This window comes from Salvelinus fontinalis, chromosome 11 (genome assembly GCF_029448725.1).
Source record: "Salvelinus fontinalis isolate EN_2023a chromosome 11, ASM2944872v1, whole genome shotgun sequence".
NCBI lineage: Eukaryota > Metazoa > Chordata > Actinopteri > Salmoniformes > Salmonidae > Salvelinus > Salvelinus fontinalis.
This window is the reverse complement of record NC_074675.1, coordinates 10,840,961-10,855,294: the sequence shown is the minus strand read 5'-3', so window position 1 is coordinate 10,855,294 and position 14,334 is coordinate 10,840,961. Positions and strand designations below refer to the sequence as shown.

The following is a 14,334-nucleotide window of genomic DNA, read 5'->3' as shown; positions in this document are numbered from 1 at the left end:
TGCTTTATTTTATTAATGTAAACTTTGGTTGAATTCAATTGTTTGATTCAAATTGTATGATTATCTCAACATTCCTGTTCAGGGCTGTGTTTCATTGTTCTTAGTCAAATTGTATGCGGGTGTAGCGAAATACTTGTGTTTCCAGCTCCAACAGTGCAGTAACATTTAACAATACACACAATCTAAATTTAAGGAATGTATAAATATTTGGACGAGCAATGTCGGAGCGGCATAGATTAAGATACAGTAGAAAAGGATAGAATACAGTATATACATATGAGATGAGTAATGCAAAATATGTAAACATTATTAAAGTGACTGTCGTATTCCTGGTTGTAAAGCTGGTGAGTTACCGCCGCTCTGATATCCAAAAGTTCTTCCCGGCTGTATGTAATAACACAAAAAATTCCTGGGCTAATAATGTAAGAAATTATATGTAAAAAAGCAAAATACTGCTAAGTTTCCTAAGAGCTTGAAGCATGGCAGCCCTACCCGTCAGCACCATTTTCTCTAGTAGCATCAGCGTATAGGTTTGCAGTAGTACCTTGTGTTCTAAATTAAAAAGTGTTCTAAATTACAATCTCTGAAAAACTCTTTGTTCATTGTTGAATTAAATCTAGTATTCAGTTGAATGAGTGGCCTCGAAGGATTTCCATAGCTGGTTCTTCCAACCTCCAATGACACTGCAGAACAAGGTGGTTTTGCCCTCTGGAGGGAGGTATACCATCACCCTCCAGTTGGCAGCTGTGATGTGCTGTGTGATGGTATGTGGCGGGACCCCTGACCCCCGTCAGAGGGAGACGATGATGCACCAGGAGGCCTCCAGGCAGACAGGAGGTCATGTGCAGCTGACAGGTGCAGAGCAGCGGCTCGACGCACACCTTCGCAAGCTAAAAGAACAAGAGATGGCTGCGGCCCAGTTCCCTCCTGCCTTTCACTTCTTCAAGGCACGGCCCCTCATCCATAAGAGTCCCATCTTTAGCCTGCTGCAAAGGATGCCCAAAGGTAAGACAAGTAATACAGTCCCACAGCTCTAGTGCAGCTGAGGAGCACCTCGGCTCACCTTATAAATACGTTACCATCAATTGAACTGCATTTAGTACATTCTCGATACTGGGTCACAGGGGCAGCTCTCCACATCCACAGCTCATCCCTGGTGAGTGTTGATTGGCTGGTGAAGAACATCACGTACAGGCCCCATTGTTACATCTGCTTCACATGGGGCAGGTCTGTACGGTTCGTCTTCTCTAGTCGCCGGCCCTTCCCTACCTGGGACTGCCTCTACTGGCAACTGTTGAAGACCTTGAGAGCCAACATGGCGGATACTACAGACTTTGACTACAGGTAGCCTACTATATCATTAGAGCCAAGCAATTCAAATAGGTGTTATTGAATGAACACATGTAGTAGCAAAAAGACAACTTTCTTATTCATGGTAGGGTAGTTTATTGTCTTTTTGGATGTTTTTCCAGCTTAATGCAGAACCTCACACTGTTCACTGAGGATCCAGACACTACCTACCCGAGCCAAGATGCAGTGTGGGAGAGGTTTGAGATGGCATTCGTGGCCATAGCTGGGCTGGTCACCTACGCTCCTGTGTTTAAAGACTTTCTCTACAAGGGCTTAGAACAGTTGTTTCATGACAACATCATGTACCTGGAACTAAGAACTGGACTATCAAGGGTTAGTACTGTGGGCCTTAATCAAAAGTATATTGGGCAATGTAGTGAGCTGGAATTTCATGTTACCTAGGCTATATTAGATACCTAGATTTTTTTCCCCCCAATGGTTTTTGGTGATGTATTTTGCCTGTTTTTATTCTGCACATCCTGCAGACATATGAGCTGGATGGAAGCATCCATGATAAAGACTGGACCCTGAGGACTTATCAGGAAGTCACTCAACAGTTTGTGGCTGAACACCCTAGCTTTCTAGGAGCTCGACTCATCATTTCCGTCCATAGGTACAGTACAGACAAATACTATTTGTAATAATTTCGGACACTATCTGTGCTTGATTGAGCTTGCCTGTTGCAATGGAAACAATAGAATGATTGATACTGCCCTTGTGTGCACCTTAGGCTTTTAAGTGTGTCTGATGTTAAAGCAGCTGTAAAAGAGGCCATTCAGATGCAGAAGGATTTCCCAGAGTTTGTTGCAGGATTCGACCTGGTGAGAATTCTCTTCAGGGGTAGAACCAATCATTATGCCCACTCATTACTGAAAATAAATAAACAAACAATTTCATGATTTAACACATTTACATAAGTATTTATTACATTGCATCTATTTGACACACATTGCAAAATGAACTGTTCTTTTGTGGTTTTAGGTTGGCAGGGAGGATAGGGGAAGACCTCTCTGGTTCTTCAGGGAGGCCTTATCTCTACCTGCAGAGCTTGGAGTCACGCTGCCATACTTCTTTCATGCAGGAGAGACTGGCAAGCATAGGATGATTGATTTAAAACAATTGTGTAATTAACAAAAACAAATCCACGGTATATACACATTATTGTGATGCACTTATAGTATAACGTGTGTGTGTGTGTGTGTGTGTGTGTGTGTGTGTGTGTGTGTGTGTGTGTGTGTGTGTGTGTGTGCACGCATTCATACTTGCGCAGACCACAAGGGCACTGAAGTGGATGAAAACATTCTGGATGCCCTACTGTTCAACACCACACGTATTGGGCATGGGTATGCCTTGGCACACCACCCACTGGCAAAGGAGCTCTCCAGGAAGGGAAACGTGGCCGTGGAAGTATGCCCCATCTCAAACCAGGTAAATGCCATATTGTCAGTACTCATCATAGTACAACTAATTCCCATTGGTTAAATAAAAAAGCAGCACTGTAGGGTATTTCAGTTGGATGACAATAATGTTAATCTTAACTGTAACTCTAGATATCTCTGTGTCAGTTGTCATTAGTCCATTGAGTTAAATCAGTGTTGACGTCCCTGAATCCCTGTGTGTCTATGACCAGGTGCTGAAGCTGGTGTCCGACTTAAGGAACCACCCTGCAGCTGTGCTGATGTCTGAGGGCCACCCCATGGTGGTCAGCTCTGATGACCCGTCCCTGTTTGGGACCACTGGGCTTTCCTATGACTTCTATGAGGTGTATGTGGGCATCGGTGGCTTGAGGGCTAACCTGGGCACTCTCAAGGAGCTGGCCATCAACTCCATAAGGTGAGGTCAAGAGTTGTTTCGAGAATTTAAATGTAATAGTATTTCATGTACCTTTCATGTATCTTGATGGTATTACCTCTGTTTGCTCTGGATAATAAGTGTTTCATCTCTCATGACTGTTAACATAGCTAGCTAGCGTATGGGTGATTGGGTTCGGAGATTAACAACTGCTTAATTTGTAGTCGTGAAAAGTATGTTTGACAAAGTTGTAGTTATATGACCTAGTAACCACGACTCTACCATAGATATAGCTCACTGCCATCACAGTTGAAGGAGAGAGGGCTGGCCATGTGGCAGAGGATGTGGGATAAGTTCATCTCTGAGAACTCAGACAGTAATCCCTGAGCAGTCAAGGACGGGACATCTTCAAAACCACAATGATGTCAACTCAGCTCTATATGATGTCAATGCAGACACATATTCTATGACCCTCTTTGGTGAAAATTTACAGTGAATCAATAACAAACCACAAATGAGCGGAAATACAGGAATCATATTTATTCTTTCTTTGCATTTACATTCAGGACCAAGGAGAACACAGCTCAATAGCATTTCACATTCTGTGAGGAATGTACATCTGTCCCCATGAAGCTATGTACAACCAACAGCTCACTAAGATCACACAGTCATCTCACTGCTGACCACTGGCTTGTCAAAGCATGATGATAATGTGTTCATAACGAAGTGATAGGGTGATAATAACCAGTCGATAATAACTCCTATAGTCCTGCTGTATTGTCTCTGGTACAGTAGGCCTAACTATCTCAGTGTATCAGAAGTCTTTAATCAGATTCTGTATGTTCCAGTGCTGCCCACTACACTCCTGAATGATGAGCTGGTAGTAAGTGTCCTCCCCTGGGGCAATCTCCAGACATCTCTTTGTCTGTCTGTTCTGGATGGCTTTTCCCTTTAAAACACAGCAGACATTCTACTGTACAGCATCCCACAATAAAAACCACAAAAATGTGAATTACAGTTCTTTTAGCCATGGTTTTGGGCATGTTGCCTTTGAAATTCGCTGTGTTTCAATATGCTTATTAGTATACATTTTCCTTTTTACAGAGTGTTGTAATACTCACCTGTTGGAAGTCCCAGAGCATGTGGAATCCCTTCTGCTTGGCCACCTTGCACTCATACAGTCCTGGGGTTTGAGTGCCAGTATCCACCAGACAGCGATTACTGTCGTACTTATGAGACCTAATGCCTCCAATGTAGATCTCCCTACTGGCTCGATAATAACAGCTCTGGACAGAGAGGATAGATATTTAGGCTTTTCTGAGTCTGTGGTATTGACAGTACTGCATTGTGGTATGGGTTGAATCCCAAGTCTGCCATGGGATGGACCATATTATACATGTAGTTAAATAAAAAAATACTAAGCAATGATTCTACAAACCTGAGGACCATAATAATGGCATCCAAATAAAATAGGTGTGTTCCCTGGAAATGGGCCTTGATCTATACAGAGGTCCATCTTCAGATCATTGACCAGCTGTTGATTTTATAGACAGAGATTAAACGGTTATAAAAGGGCAGATTATCATCCTGGTACAGTGTATATACATACAGTATAGATAATGAGTGTGTTATGTCAAGTATGAATGTATTTACAAATAAAAAGTGGGTAGTGTCTTGGTCGCGTAGCTGAATCAATAGTATATAATAGAACAGCAGAGTGGACTGTGTGTGTGTCTGTGTGCAGAACAATGATAAACGTTTCAGCATCACTCACAACTCCATAACCAAGCAAGTCACCCAGGGGGTCTAACATGGGATACACGTTATCCAGATACCACTGGAAGGGTTTGCAGTTCAGCCTCTTTCTCAACTTCTTCCTCTCTGAAACATCCCCAATGTCTATGCCATGATCCTGTGGTGAGAAAGAGGAAGATTTCTAAATCAGAAACACAGGCCATGTGAGAAATCCATCAATTATCCACCTACTTTTTTTACCCTCCAGATATTTACATAGATCATACTTCAATATCCTTATTGTGGCATTGAATAATGTAAACGTTTCACACAAAGTCTTAATTCTGACTGTCTAGTCTTCTTTCAAGCTGCAATAACAGTGACGATTGTTATTCTGTATGAGCACCTGAACAAAGGCTTGATTTTGAATTGTTTGTTCTGTACAGTACACTCTTAGAATAAAAGCTGCTCTCTGGAACATAAAAGGGTTCTTCGGCTGTCTACATAGGATAACCCTTTGATGAACCCTTTTTTGTTCCATGTATAACCCTTTTCACCTAGGGTTCTTCATGGAACATTGTTCTACCTGCAACCAAAAAGGTTTCGGTCCAGGTAGAAGGGCCCTAGACCCATTTTGGAACCCTTTTTTTCTAAGAGTGTACCTTCAGTGGGATGTTCCAGGCAATGTTGACATTATGTTTGTAGTCATCCATCCAGACCTCAGCCACTCTCAGAGCATTCCTCTTCATTGTAATGCTCAGGTCGGGGAGATAGGGTTTATGGGCCCTCTCGATGTGGGCTATTTTAGAACAAGGTATGACCTCGACACTTCCACCACAAAGCCACACCTAGATACACCAAACACCAAGAGAGAAGGAAGAGTTTAATGATATGGACTGAAGTGTCTGGATGTTGGATGTAGATTGGTTTGTTCAGACTGAATGACTCAAGAACAGAAAGTAATTCTGAAAACACAAGTCTGCTTTGATTTCAAACATTCATTTAGAAACTGTAGCAGAGGGGCTTACCCGGATGCCCAGTTCAACATTTTCACCTCCATAGATCTTCATACCACCATCCAGAGCACCAATTTCTCCAAAGAACAGGCGATCAACCACTAGTATGCCCATAATGGAGGGGCTCCTGACAAACATACAGGACAAATCATGGTCAATTCCACATTGGGAGAAGTGACATTCATTTTAATGAATAGATAACGCAAAATAATAATCCAGTTGTAAATATTAGGGAAGATTTTCCTCCCAATGCTGTGCTTTCCTTATTGTCTATTCAAACAGACTTGTGAAACTGGACTATCATCCGATGATGAAATCACGAACAACTCACTTTCCTGGCTGTGACTCGTCTTTCAAGGCATACCACTCAGGTCTGAAGGACTCATACATACACCACAGGGCCCAGTCAAAGGCATCTGCAGCAGGCCCATAGCGTGTGACGGTCAAGTCATCGAAATGGACTTTGTCAAACACCGGTGTCAACACCAACGTGCGGTCCTCCTTTATGCGAGCTAACAGAGGCTCCGCCCTGTTCACACAAACACAGAGTCAAAACACCATGTTGGGGGGGGGGGGGGGGGGGTTCAAAAAGTCTCACTGCAATATTTCATTTAGACTACCATTCCACATGGACCTCTATGTGGGCATCCAAGATGGCCACCACATCTCCTGTAGCTTCCCTCCACCCTGAGAGGCGGGCCTGTGTGAGACCGAGCTGCTCTGAGTGTCTCACTCTCTTCACCAGGCCGGGACGCTCTTCATGGATGAAGCTGATGTAGGCATCCAACTTCTCCTTTAGATCCTCTGTGAAAGCAGACACTTTCAAATCAGTGATACACAACAAATGTTGAAAGCCACACCTACGTTCAATCTAAATGTTACCAAATATACTTTGAAATGTTTCTAAGAGGTGAGAAGAGACAAATTAGGCAAACCATTGGAGCTGTGGTCATCCACCAGTATGATGTCTTTGAGCAGGCGTTGGGGGGTCTTGTCTATGATGCTGCGGACGGCTCTCTTGATGATTGACAGGGCCTCGTCCAAGTAGATCAACACCACGCTGATGGTGGGCAGATCATGGGGATACTGGTGCTTAGCACATCTAAGAGGCACAACAAACACATTTGGTCCACCTCATATCATTCATTCGCTTCACCAAAGCTGCTGTTTCACTCTTAAAGTTAGTCAATTTCAATGTCATTTGTCAAACTGCATTAAAAGTGCTGAAGATGGAATTAACCTCTGATGACCTCGGATGCAACAGACTGTGGTTAGAATTCAGAAATCTTGAGTTAGACATCATTTGCTGTGTAGAGGTGGCGGAGGGATGAGGAAAATGATTTACTTAGGATCGCGAGTATCAGGGAGTTCCCTGTTCAGGGGTAGTCTGTCACTCAGGAAGGCGTTGTATCCATACATCTGAAACAGCCCCTCTGCCTCTTTCTGCTCCTCCTCTGAGAGCTCAACACCCCAGCTTGTAAACAGAGCTGAGTTTGGGTACAACTTCTTCACCACCTTCCTCTCCTTCTTGACCTCGGGAGCCTTCACAGCCTGCCCCTCTTTCAGACTGATCCCGTTGTTGATTGACTTCACTGTGGACAAACATGACAGCTGCTCATCAAACTATAACTAATTGGTTATTACTGTATAATTCAGATTGTTTAAGGCTGCCAAATCAATGAAATACAGGTGGCTAGTTGAGCCACATAAGTCACTCCTTTTGATACTGTACAAACAAAGCGTGAACTTATTTGCACTGTTTGCATTAGCTTTTTAAAAGTTGATCAATAAGACTTGATCTGCCTTGGAGGATTACCTTGACATAACTGTAAAAGTAAAGTAAACAATGTGGACAACTTTGGCACACAGATGTTGATAGAAAAATGTAACAAATTTTGTGCAACAATCAACAGTATACAGGATTAAAGAACATTCTAAAATTATTATGGGCCATATTTGTTTGATTTGATCTAACCCTTTATCAGTTTCTTAAACTCTTTATTTAATTGAGAACAGATTCGATTCTACAATAATCACTGTGAAGTGTGAAATACCTTTCTGGGATCAACTCTACATGTAGCTTTAGGCTAGATTCTAATTGGTTCTCAAATCCTCCCCTCTAAATCTGCCCAACCATCTAGAACAGTGGCAGACTGCAGTCCAGGTACAGTACGTGGACAGAGCTACTGCCATTTCCCTTCCTGGTAAGTCACAGTTAAATGAAGGATATTGAGACTTACACAGCTTCTCAATGTGAGCCTCCATCTTCTCCAGCCTCTTGAGCATGTCCTGGCCCCTGGACGAGTCATTCTGATGGGCCCTCTGCAGTCTCTCCCCATGAGAATGAACCTCCCACTTAATGGATGTGATGTAGAGTATTCCAGCAGCCATGGCCAGCAAAGGGGCCAGCCCTCGGACCCAGCCTAGCCTCATCATCCCTCTGAGTGTAAGCGCTCAGCCTGGGGATACAGACAGGATGACTTTCCTCTCTCACTCTCTCACTGAGATCCAGGCTCGCCTGAAAGGAGGGAGGGGTGATGTAAGACATTTCCAAGTGAACAAAAGAGAAGAGCAGTCGCAGATCGTCAATCAATAATCTATTTTGTTTATTACAAGTTGCAACAGGGAGAAAACTCCAGCCCAGAAGCAGAGAACACATCTAACTGGCCTTCTCTGAGAACACCCTTATATCCTAATCAGCGTACAAATGTTCTGTAAACACCAGCCCGACAGGCTTGTAGGAAGTCAAAACAGAAGGCAGTGACTTTGTCAGCAGCTACAGAATCACATTGTTTCACACAATATAATAATAATCAGTGTATCCTCTGTCCTTGTACCTCCAGTCTGGCGTCAACCTTATCAGCAGTTATGAATTTAATCCATAACATACAGCCTCTAGTCTAGTGACCATCAACCCAAGTCTTACAAACAAAACACTGGAAATCACATGTATAACAGAAACTCCAAATATACTTACATTTTTGTTGAGCCCTCTAATTTAAATATGAACTTTTGTCATCTTAAATATTCCCATTACAGGTGAGGTGCACAATACCTTGCTGGCTGGCTGGCACTCAGTGGGTGTGAGTTTCTCGTCACTCTCCTCCCCTAGACCAGTGGACTTCTCCTTGCTGTCAATCACTCACTGTCCCTGGTCCTGGAGTTTTGGTCAATATGATAATTGGCAAAATGATGTGTGAATGTGTAAAACACAGGGCTTTTCAGATGAAAAGTGCACTGAAGCAAATAGTCACTTATATTTGTCTTAGGCCCATGAATGTGTTCCTTGTAACTTTATAGCCTTTTGTCCTGAAAAATATATCAACAATGATAAACCTGGCAATAAGGAGATACATCAAACATACATACTTGCGCAGACCAGGTGGGCATTGAAGCGGATGAAAGAGAAGGGAAACGGGGCCTGGAAGTTTGCGCCATCTCAAACTAGGTAAATGCCACGTTGTCTGTCAACACCTGTAATAATATAACTAATTCCCATTTGATTCAATAAAAAAAGCACTGTAGGGTATTTCAGTTTGGGGACAATAATGTTCCTCTTAACACTGGTTGCACACACTGGTTGAATCGTAATTTGCCAACGTTTGTTTTCATCTAATTTCAACCAGCGTTGTAAACATTGAAATTGGGGTGAGACTTCAACCTAAATACATTGACTTAACCTGACTATCAGGTTGTTACATCAATCTAATTTCAACATAATCATCAGAACTATGTATACGTTCAAATTACGTAGAAAATTCCAGGCAGAATTTTTTGAAATGTTATTTATCATATTCCGTTATATTGGGTGGTTGAAATTATGTTGAATTTTATATTTGATTATACACATGTTATTTTACCTTGTTTCAATGTTGATAGTGAAATGCTATGTTTGAAGCAGCATCATTCTTTCAACATCATGCCATCAACCAAAATAAATAGGTATATTAAAATAAACGTGAAGCCACATTGCAACTATTGCCTGAACAGTGACTCCTACTGGTATATGTGACCCGTTTCAAGAAGCTAGGCGTATGTCATACGTCACTACATCACGACTTCAAACAGGAGAATGTGGAGAATGGAGAATGTGGAGTGTTGAAATTGTGGTGGGAACCATGAACGGCTTTGAAGTGTCCGACGAGGGTGAAGGTGAAAGAGGTGGCTAGAGTCAGGGCTAGTCAGAGCATCTCATATGCAGAAGCAGTGAGAAGGGTTGAGGGATTCTGAAGAGTTCATGGTGGTGGATAGGGCTTCTCTGCAGGCGGCAGGGGTTGCCTCTCACCAGAAGGATCCAGAAATGTTACACGTCAAGAAAGTGGACTTTGTAGCATTTATAGCTATGGTGGTTAATTGTACTGCCAAAGTGAAGAGGAAGTCCAGGAAAATAGACATCATTGTGTATGCGGCAGAAAGGACTGAAGGACTTCTCGGCAGAGGAGTTGCATGGAGTATTGTCACGTGCCGTACCAGCCTCTCAGGCCCCAGAGCACAAGAAGGAAGATATATGGAGATTTGAAGGAAGGGAGAAGTGGGACTTTTATTTATGTATTTTTAGTTGTGTGGATTAAGTTAGTTTTCCCCCATCACTTATGGATTTTTTTTTTTCAACCCTGTCCAGTTGGTGGCAGTAATGCAACTTTTGGTTGCCAACCGCTATTTAAAAACCACAGAAGAAGAAGTCCCACTCTTGCAGGAACAGGAATTGAAGGTGACTGGTCGACATGTCAGTCAGGAAATGGGTGGGGAATTTTCTACACTGACTTTTTACCTGGGCTTTGCTCTGTTAAGAATTGGACTAAGTATTTGACGTTATGTGGGTTTCTGCATTCATATTTCTAACTCTAAGCACTATGAAAGTCGGTTGTTAGAGGTACTTCCTTAAATAATGTAAGAAACACAACTTTTCAGTAAAGCACTCATTGCATCTACGAGTATTTCTTCGTTTCCGTCCACATTACTGAGTGAGTTTAAAGTTCATCTGAAGAGTCAAGATACAACAAAGAAACTGCCGACGAGGTTTAGACGGATTAATGCAGCCTTTTTCCCTGCATGACGACGAGTGAATAAAAATAAAAACGGAGAGACAGAAAGTAAAAGTTACTTAGCTAACAAGGAGAGGATTCGATTAATGCCCCGGGCTCCAAACAAAAGTGACGTAGGTTAAGCACGTGGAGTAATGCACCATGCTGCATTGTTGATCACTATGACCTAGCGGCACAGATTACCGTTCGATTTGAGCAGGGAGCGCCTCCCGCACTGTCTTCACCCGGTCACGTGACGGACCAAAGCCTGGTTCAACCTGGGGCAGCTTAATCGAACTCCGTCAAGTAGAAGAACATCACGGACAAAACTGTAAATAAAGAGTGAAAACAGGAGGAGAAAGTAAACTAGTAAAAGGAATTTACTATCAAACGTGAAAAACAAGAAGGAAAGGTGATACCTTTCAAGGACCTCAAACAAATATATTAACTTCCAGGTTTTTCATGATCTTCGTTAAAAACGTATGGTGTACCATGGGATGCGCCGGTAACATCCCACCTAATGCTTACATGGATAGACCCTTCATTAACTTCTAAAATGGTCTCTGCCACTTATGATTGCCTGCTGACTGTTAAATGCGCTACATTGGGTATCTCTCTAGCATGGAACCGCGAAATGCAGGGATTGGGGCACGACCTGAATTGGGATACCATTTGGGAAAATGTATTTGTTACCTCTAAAAACCCAGCACATCAGTTTATACATTATACGTTTATACATAGAAGTTATGCAACCCCATTTAGACGTTTTAAGATTGAGATGATCCCAACTCCAATGTGTGATAGATGCCGTATGAATGCTGTTGGAACACTAATGCACATGTTTCGGGAATGTCCTGTGGTCTCCCAGTTCTGGTCACATGTTTCAGATTTCCTTACAAAAATGATGGGTTTCCCTGTGAACAAAGTTACACCTTTATATTTGTTGAATCATGACTCTTCACTTGTATTGCAACTGGTTCAGAAAATAATAATTTATGCGGGGTTAACAGCAGCAAAGGTTATCCTTAGTGCTTAGATTACCCCTACAATCCTCTCGCCTCAAACATGGTTATCATTTTTTCAAGATATTGTTTGTGTAGAGCGATCAGTGGCCGTGATAAACAAAGCTCAGGCAAATATATTTGAGGCATTGGATGTATTATGCAAAAACTTATCAGATATCAACAACTCTTGAACAAGCAATGGACCTACATGGTAGGGGAGTGGGTGGACGACATTTTATTTTCTGAGAATAATGTAGAATATGTTTTATTGTAAACTCTACTTCCTTTCTGTCAATGTCATATTGTGCACTGAAATAATTGACTCCTGACAGTATGGCCTTGTGTGTTGTATATTGTGAAGAAAAAAAAATGTTGATCACAAAAAAAAGGACAGTGATAAAATGCCTCTAACTGGAGCACTTGGTTAGTTTGAGTAAACAGTGGATCAATAGAGTCCTTACCTGGGATGTTTTGGATTTTTTGTGACAGTCAATGGCATTAAAGATGGAGCTGAAACTTTTAGCTCGCTAAGGAGCTTGGTCCAGATTGAGAAACCAGGTGACCAGTCATTTATGGACATTGTGAAAACCTTGGAAGGACATTTTTGTCCCAACCCACTTGTAATCATAGAGAGATTCAGGTTTCACAAACGGAACCAAGAGGAGGGTGAATCCATTGTCCAATATGTTGCAGTACTAAGTTTAATGCAACATTGAATGACACTCGATCGGCTTGTGTGTGGCTTATTGCGTGAGGCAATACAGAAGTACCTACTCACTGAATCAATGGAGCTAGCTGCAAAATATGCACAACAGCTGGGGGCTGTATCAAGAGTGCACAGTGCAGCAGCAGTACAGGATAGAAAAAAGGGGGCACCATGGAAAGCAGGGTCATCACCCATCTGAATGCTGGGCAAAGGAGCTGACATGACGCCATTGTGAAAAGAAAGGACACATTGAGCGAGCTTGTAAAAGAAATAGAGAGAAACCAGCGAAGGACATCTATAAGGAAATATCTGGAAAAGGAAACACAGCCAGCTGCACCCCAAGAAGAACCACCATGCTTACAGCATGTAAGCAGGACCAGTCAAGCAACAGGGACACAGAGACTGTAGAGGAGCTACCAATCAAGGTATTGACAGTAAAAGGAGACTCTACAGCCAACGGTATCACAACACCATTGGGAGGACAGCCAATAAAAAAGGCAGAGGTCCTGTGCTGGTGGAACTAAACTGACAAAAAGCCTGTACTCCCCATCTATGTGGTCAAAGCGCTGATGGGCCAGCCATGGTTTGAAAAGATTTGTCTGGACGAAGGTGAATGCAGTGTCAGTTGAAGAAACAGGGTTGTCAGCTGTGCTGACTCGACATGAAGCTGTTTTTATGGATGAACTGGGAAGTATGAACTGGGAAGTATGAACAAGATTTCAGTGAAACTATAGCTCAAGCCAGTCTCTCAGCCAAAGTTCATGAAGGTCAGAAAAGTTCCAGAATTATGCCGTCAAACCGAAGGTGAATTCTGACATACAATGGATGGTCAATATTGGAATCCTAGGGAAGGTCCCACACAGTGAGTGGGCCACACCTGTAGTCCATGTGATCAAGCGTGATGGCTCTGTTCACCTGTGTGGAGATTTCAAGGTGACCATTAATTCTGTACTGATGGTGAAACAATACCTACTTCTGATTATCCAGGAACTATGCGTTGGGTTGGCTGGTGGAAATAAATTCAGCAAGATTGATCTCAACAATGCCTTCCTTAACTTCTCTAGGGTATGTGGGACGGTAGCATCCCACCTCGTCAACAGCCAGTGAAACTGCAGGGCGCCAAATTCAAAACAACAGAAATCCCATAATTTAAATTCCTCAAAGTATTTTACACCATTTTAAAGATACACTTGTTTTAAATTTTTAAGTTTTACGACGAAAGCACACCAAACAATTATGTTAGGTATGAGCCAAGCCACAGAAAAAGACAGCCATTTTTCCAGCCAAAGAGAGCAGTAACAAAAAGCAGAAATAGAGATAAAATTAATCACTAGCCTTTGATGATCTTCATCAGATGACACTCATAGGACTTCATGTTACACAATACATGTATGTTTTGTTCTGTAAAGTTCATATTTATATCCAAAAATCTGAGTTTAGACGGGACGCTACTGTCTCACTTGGCAAAAAGCATGAGAAAATGCAGAGCGCCAAATTAAAATTAATTACTATAAAATCAAACTTTCATTAAATCACACATGAAAGATACCAAATTAAAGCTACACTGGTTGTGAATCCAGCCAACATGTCAGAATAAAAAATAAGCTTTTCGGCGAGAGCATACGATGCTATTATCTGAGGATAGCACCATTGTAAACAAAGAGAGATACTCATATTTCAACCCACAAAACGCAGAAATAAAAATATAA

The 14,334-nt window shown here is 42.2% G+C and overlaps 2 protein-coding genes across 2 annotated transcripts; one reads left to right on the top strand and one right to left on the bottom strand.

Annotated features, from left to right (window-relative positions):
* The first annotated feature begins 479 nt into the window (after window positions 1–479).
* Window positions 480–3,528, top strand: ada2b (adenosine deaminase 2b). Its single transcript, XM_055939180.1, has 10 exons — window positions 480–524; window positions 648–1,005; window positions 1,125–1,344; window positions 1,473–1,683; window positions 1,836–1,963; window positions 2,081–2,171; window positions 2,332–2,440; window positions 2,621–2,778; window positions 2,981–3,183; window positions 3,429–3,528. Exons 1-10 carry the CDS (start codon window positions 480–482, stop codon window positions 3,526–3,528), a joined length of 1,623 nt encoding a protein of 540 aa, XP_055795155.1.
* A 174-nt stretch (window positions 3,529–3,702) lies between these two features.
* LOC129865003 (probable polypeptide N-acetylgalactosaminyltransferase 8) lies at window positions 3,703–9,634 on the bottom strand. The gene is made up of 11 exons (XM_055937388.1): window positions 8,132–9,634; window positions 7,237–7,483; window positions 6,827–6,993; window positions 6,512–6,695; window positions 6,223–6,420; window positions 5,904–6,018; window positions 5,538–5,723; window positions 4,916–5,053; window positions 4,580–4,675; window positions 4,263–4,427; window positions 3,703–4,090 (listed from the first exon to the last, which is right to left on the bottom strand). The coding sequence occupies exons 1-11, from the start codon at window positions 8,325–8,327 to the stop codon at window positions 3,956–3,958; spliced, it is 1,827 nt and encodes a 608-aa protein (XP_055793363.1). The 5' UTR covers window positions 8,328–9,634; the 3' UTR covers window positions 3,703–3,955.
* Between the last annotated feature and the right edge of the window lie 4,700 nt (window positions 9,635–14,334).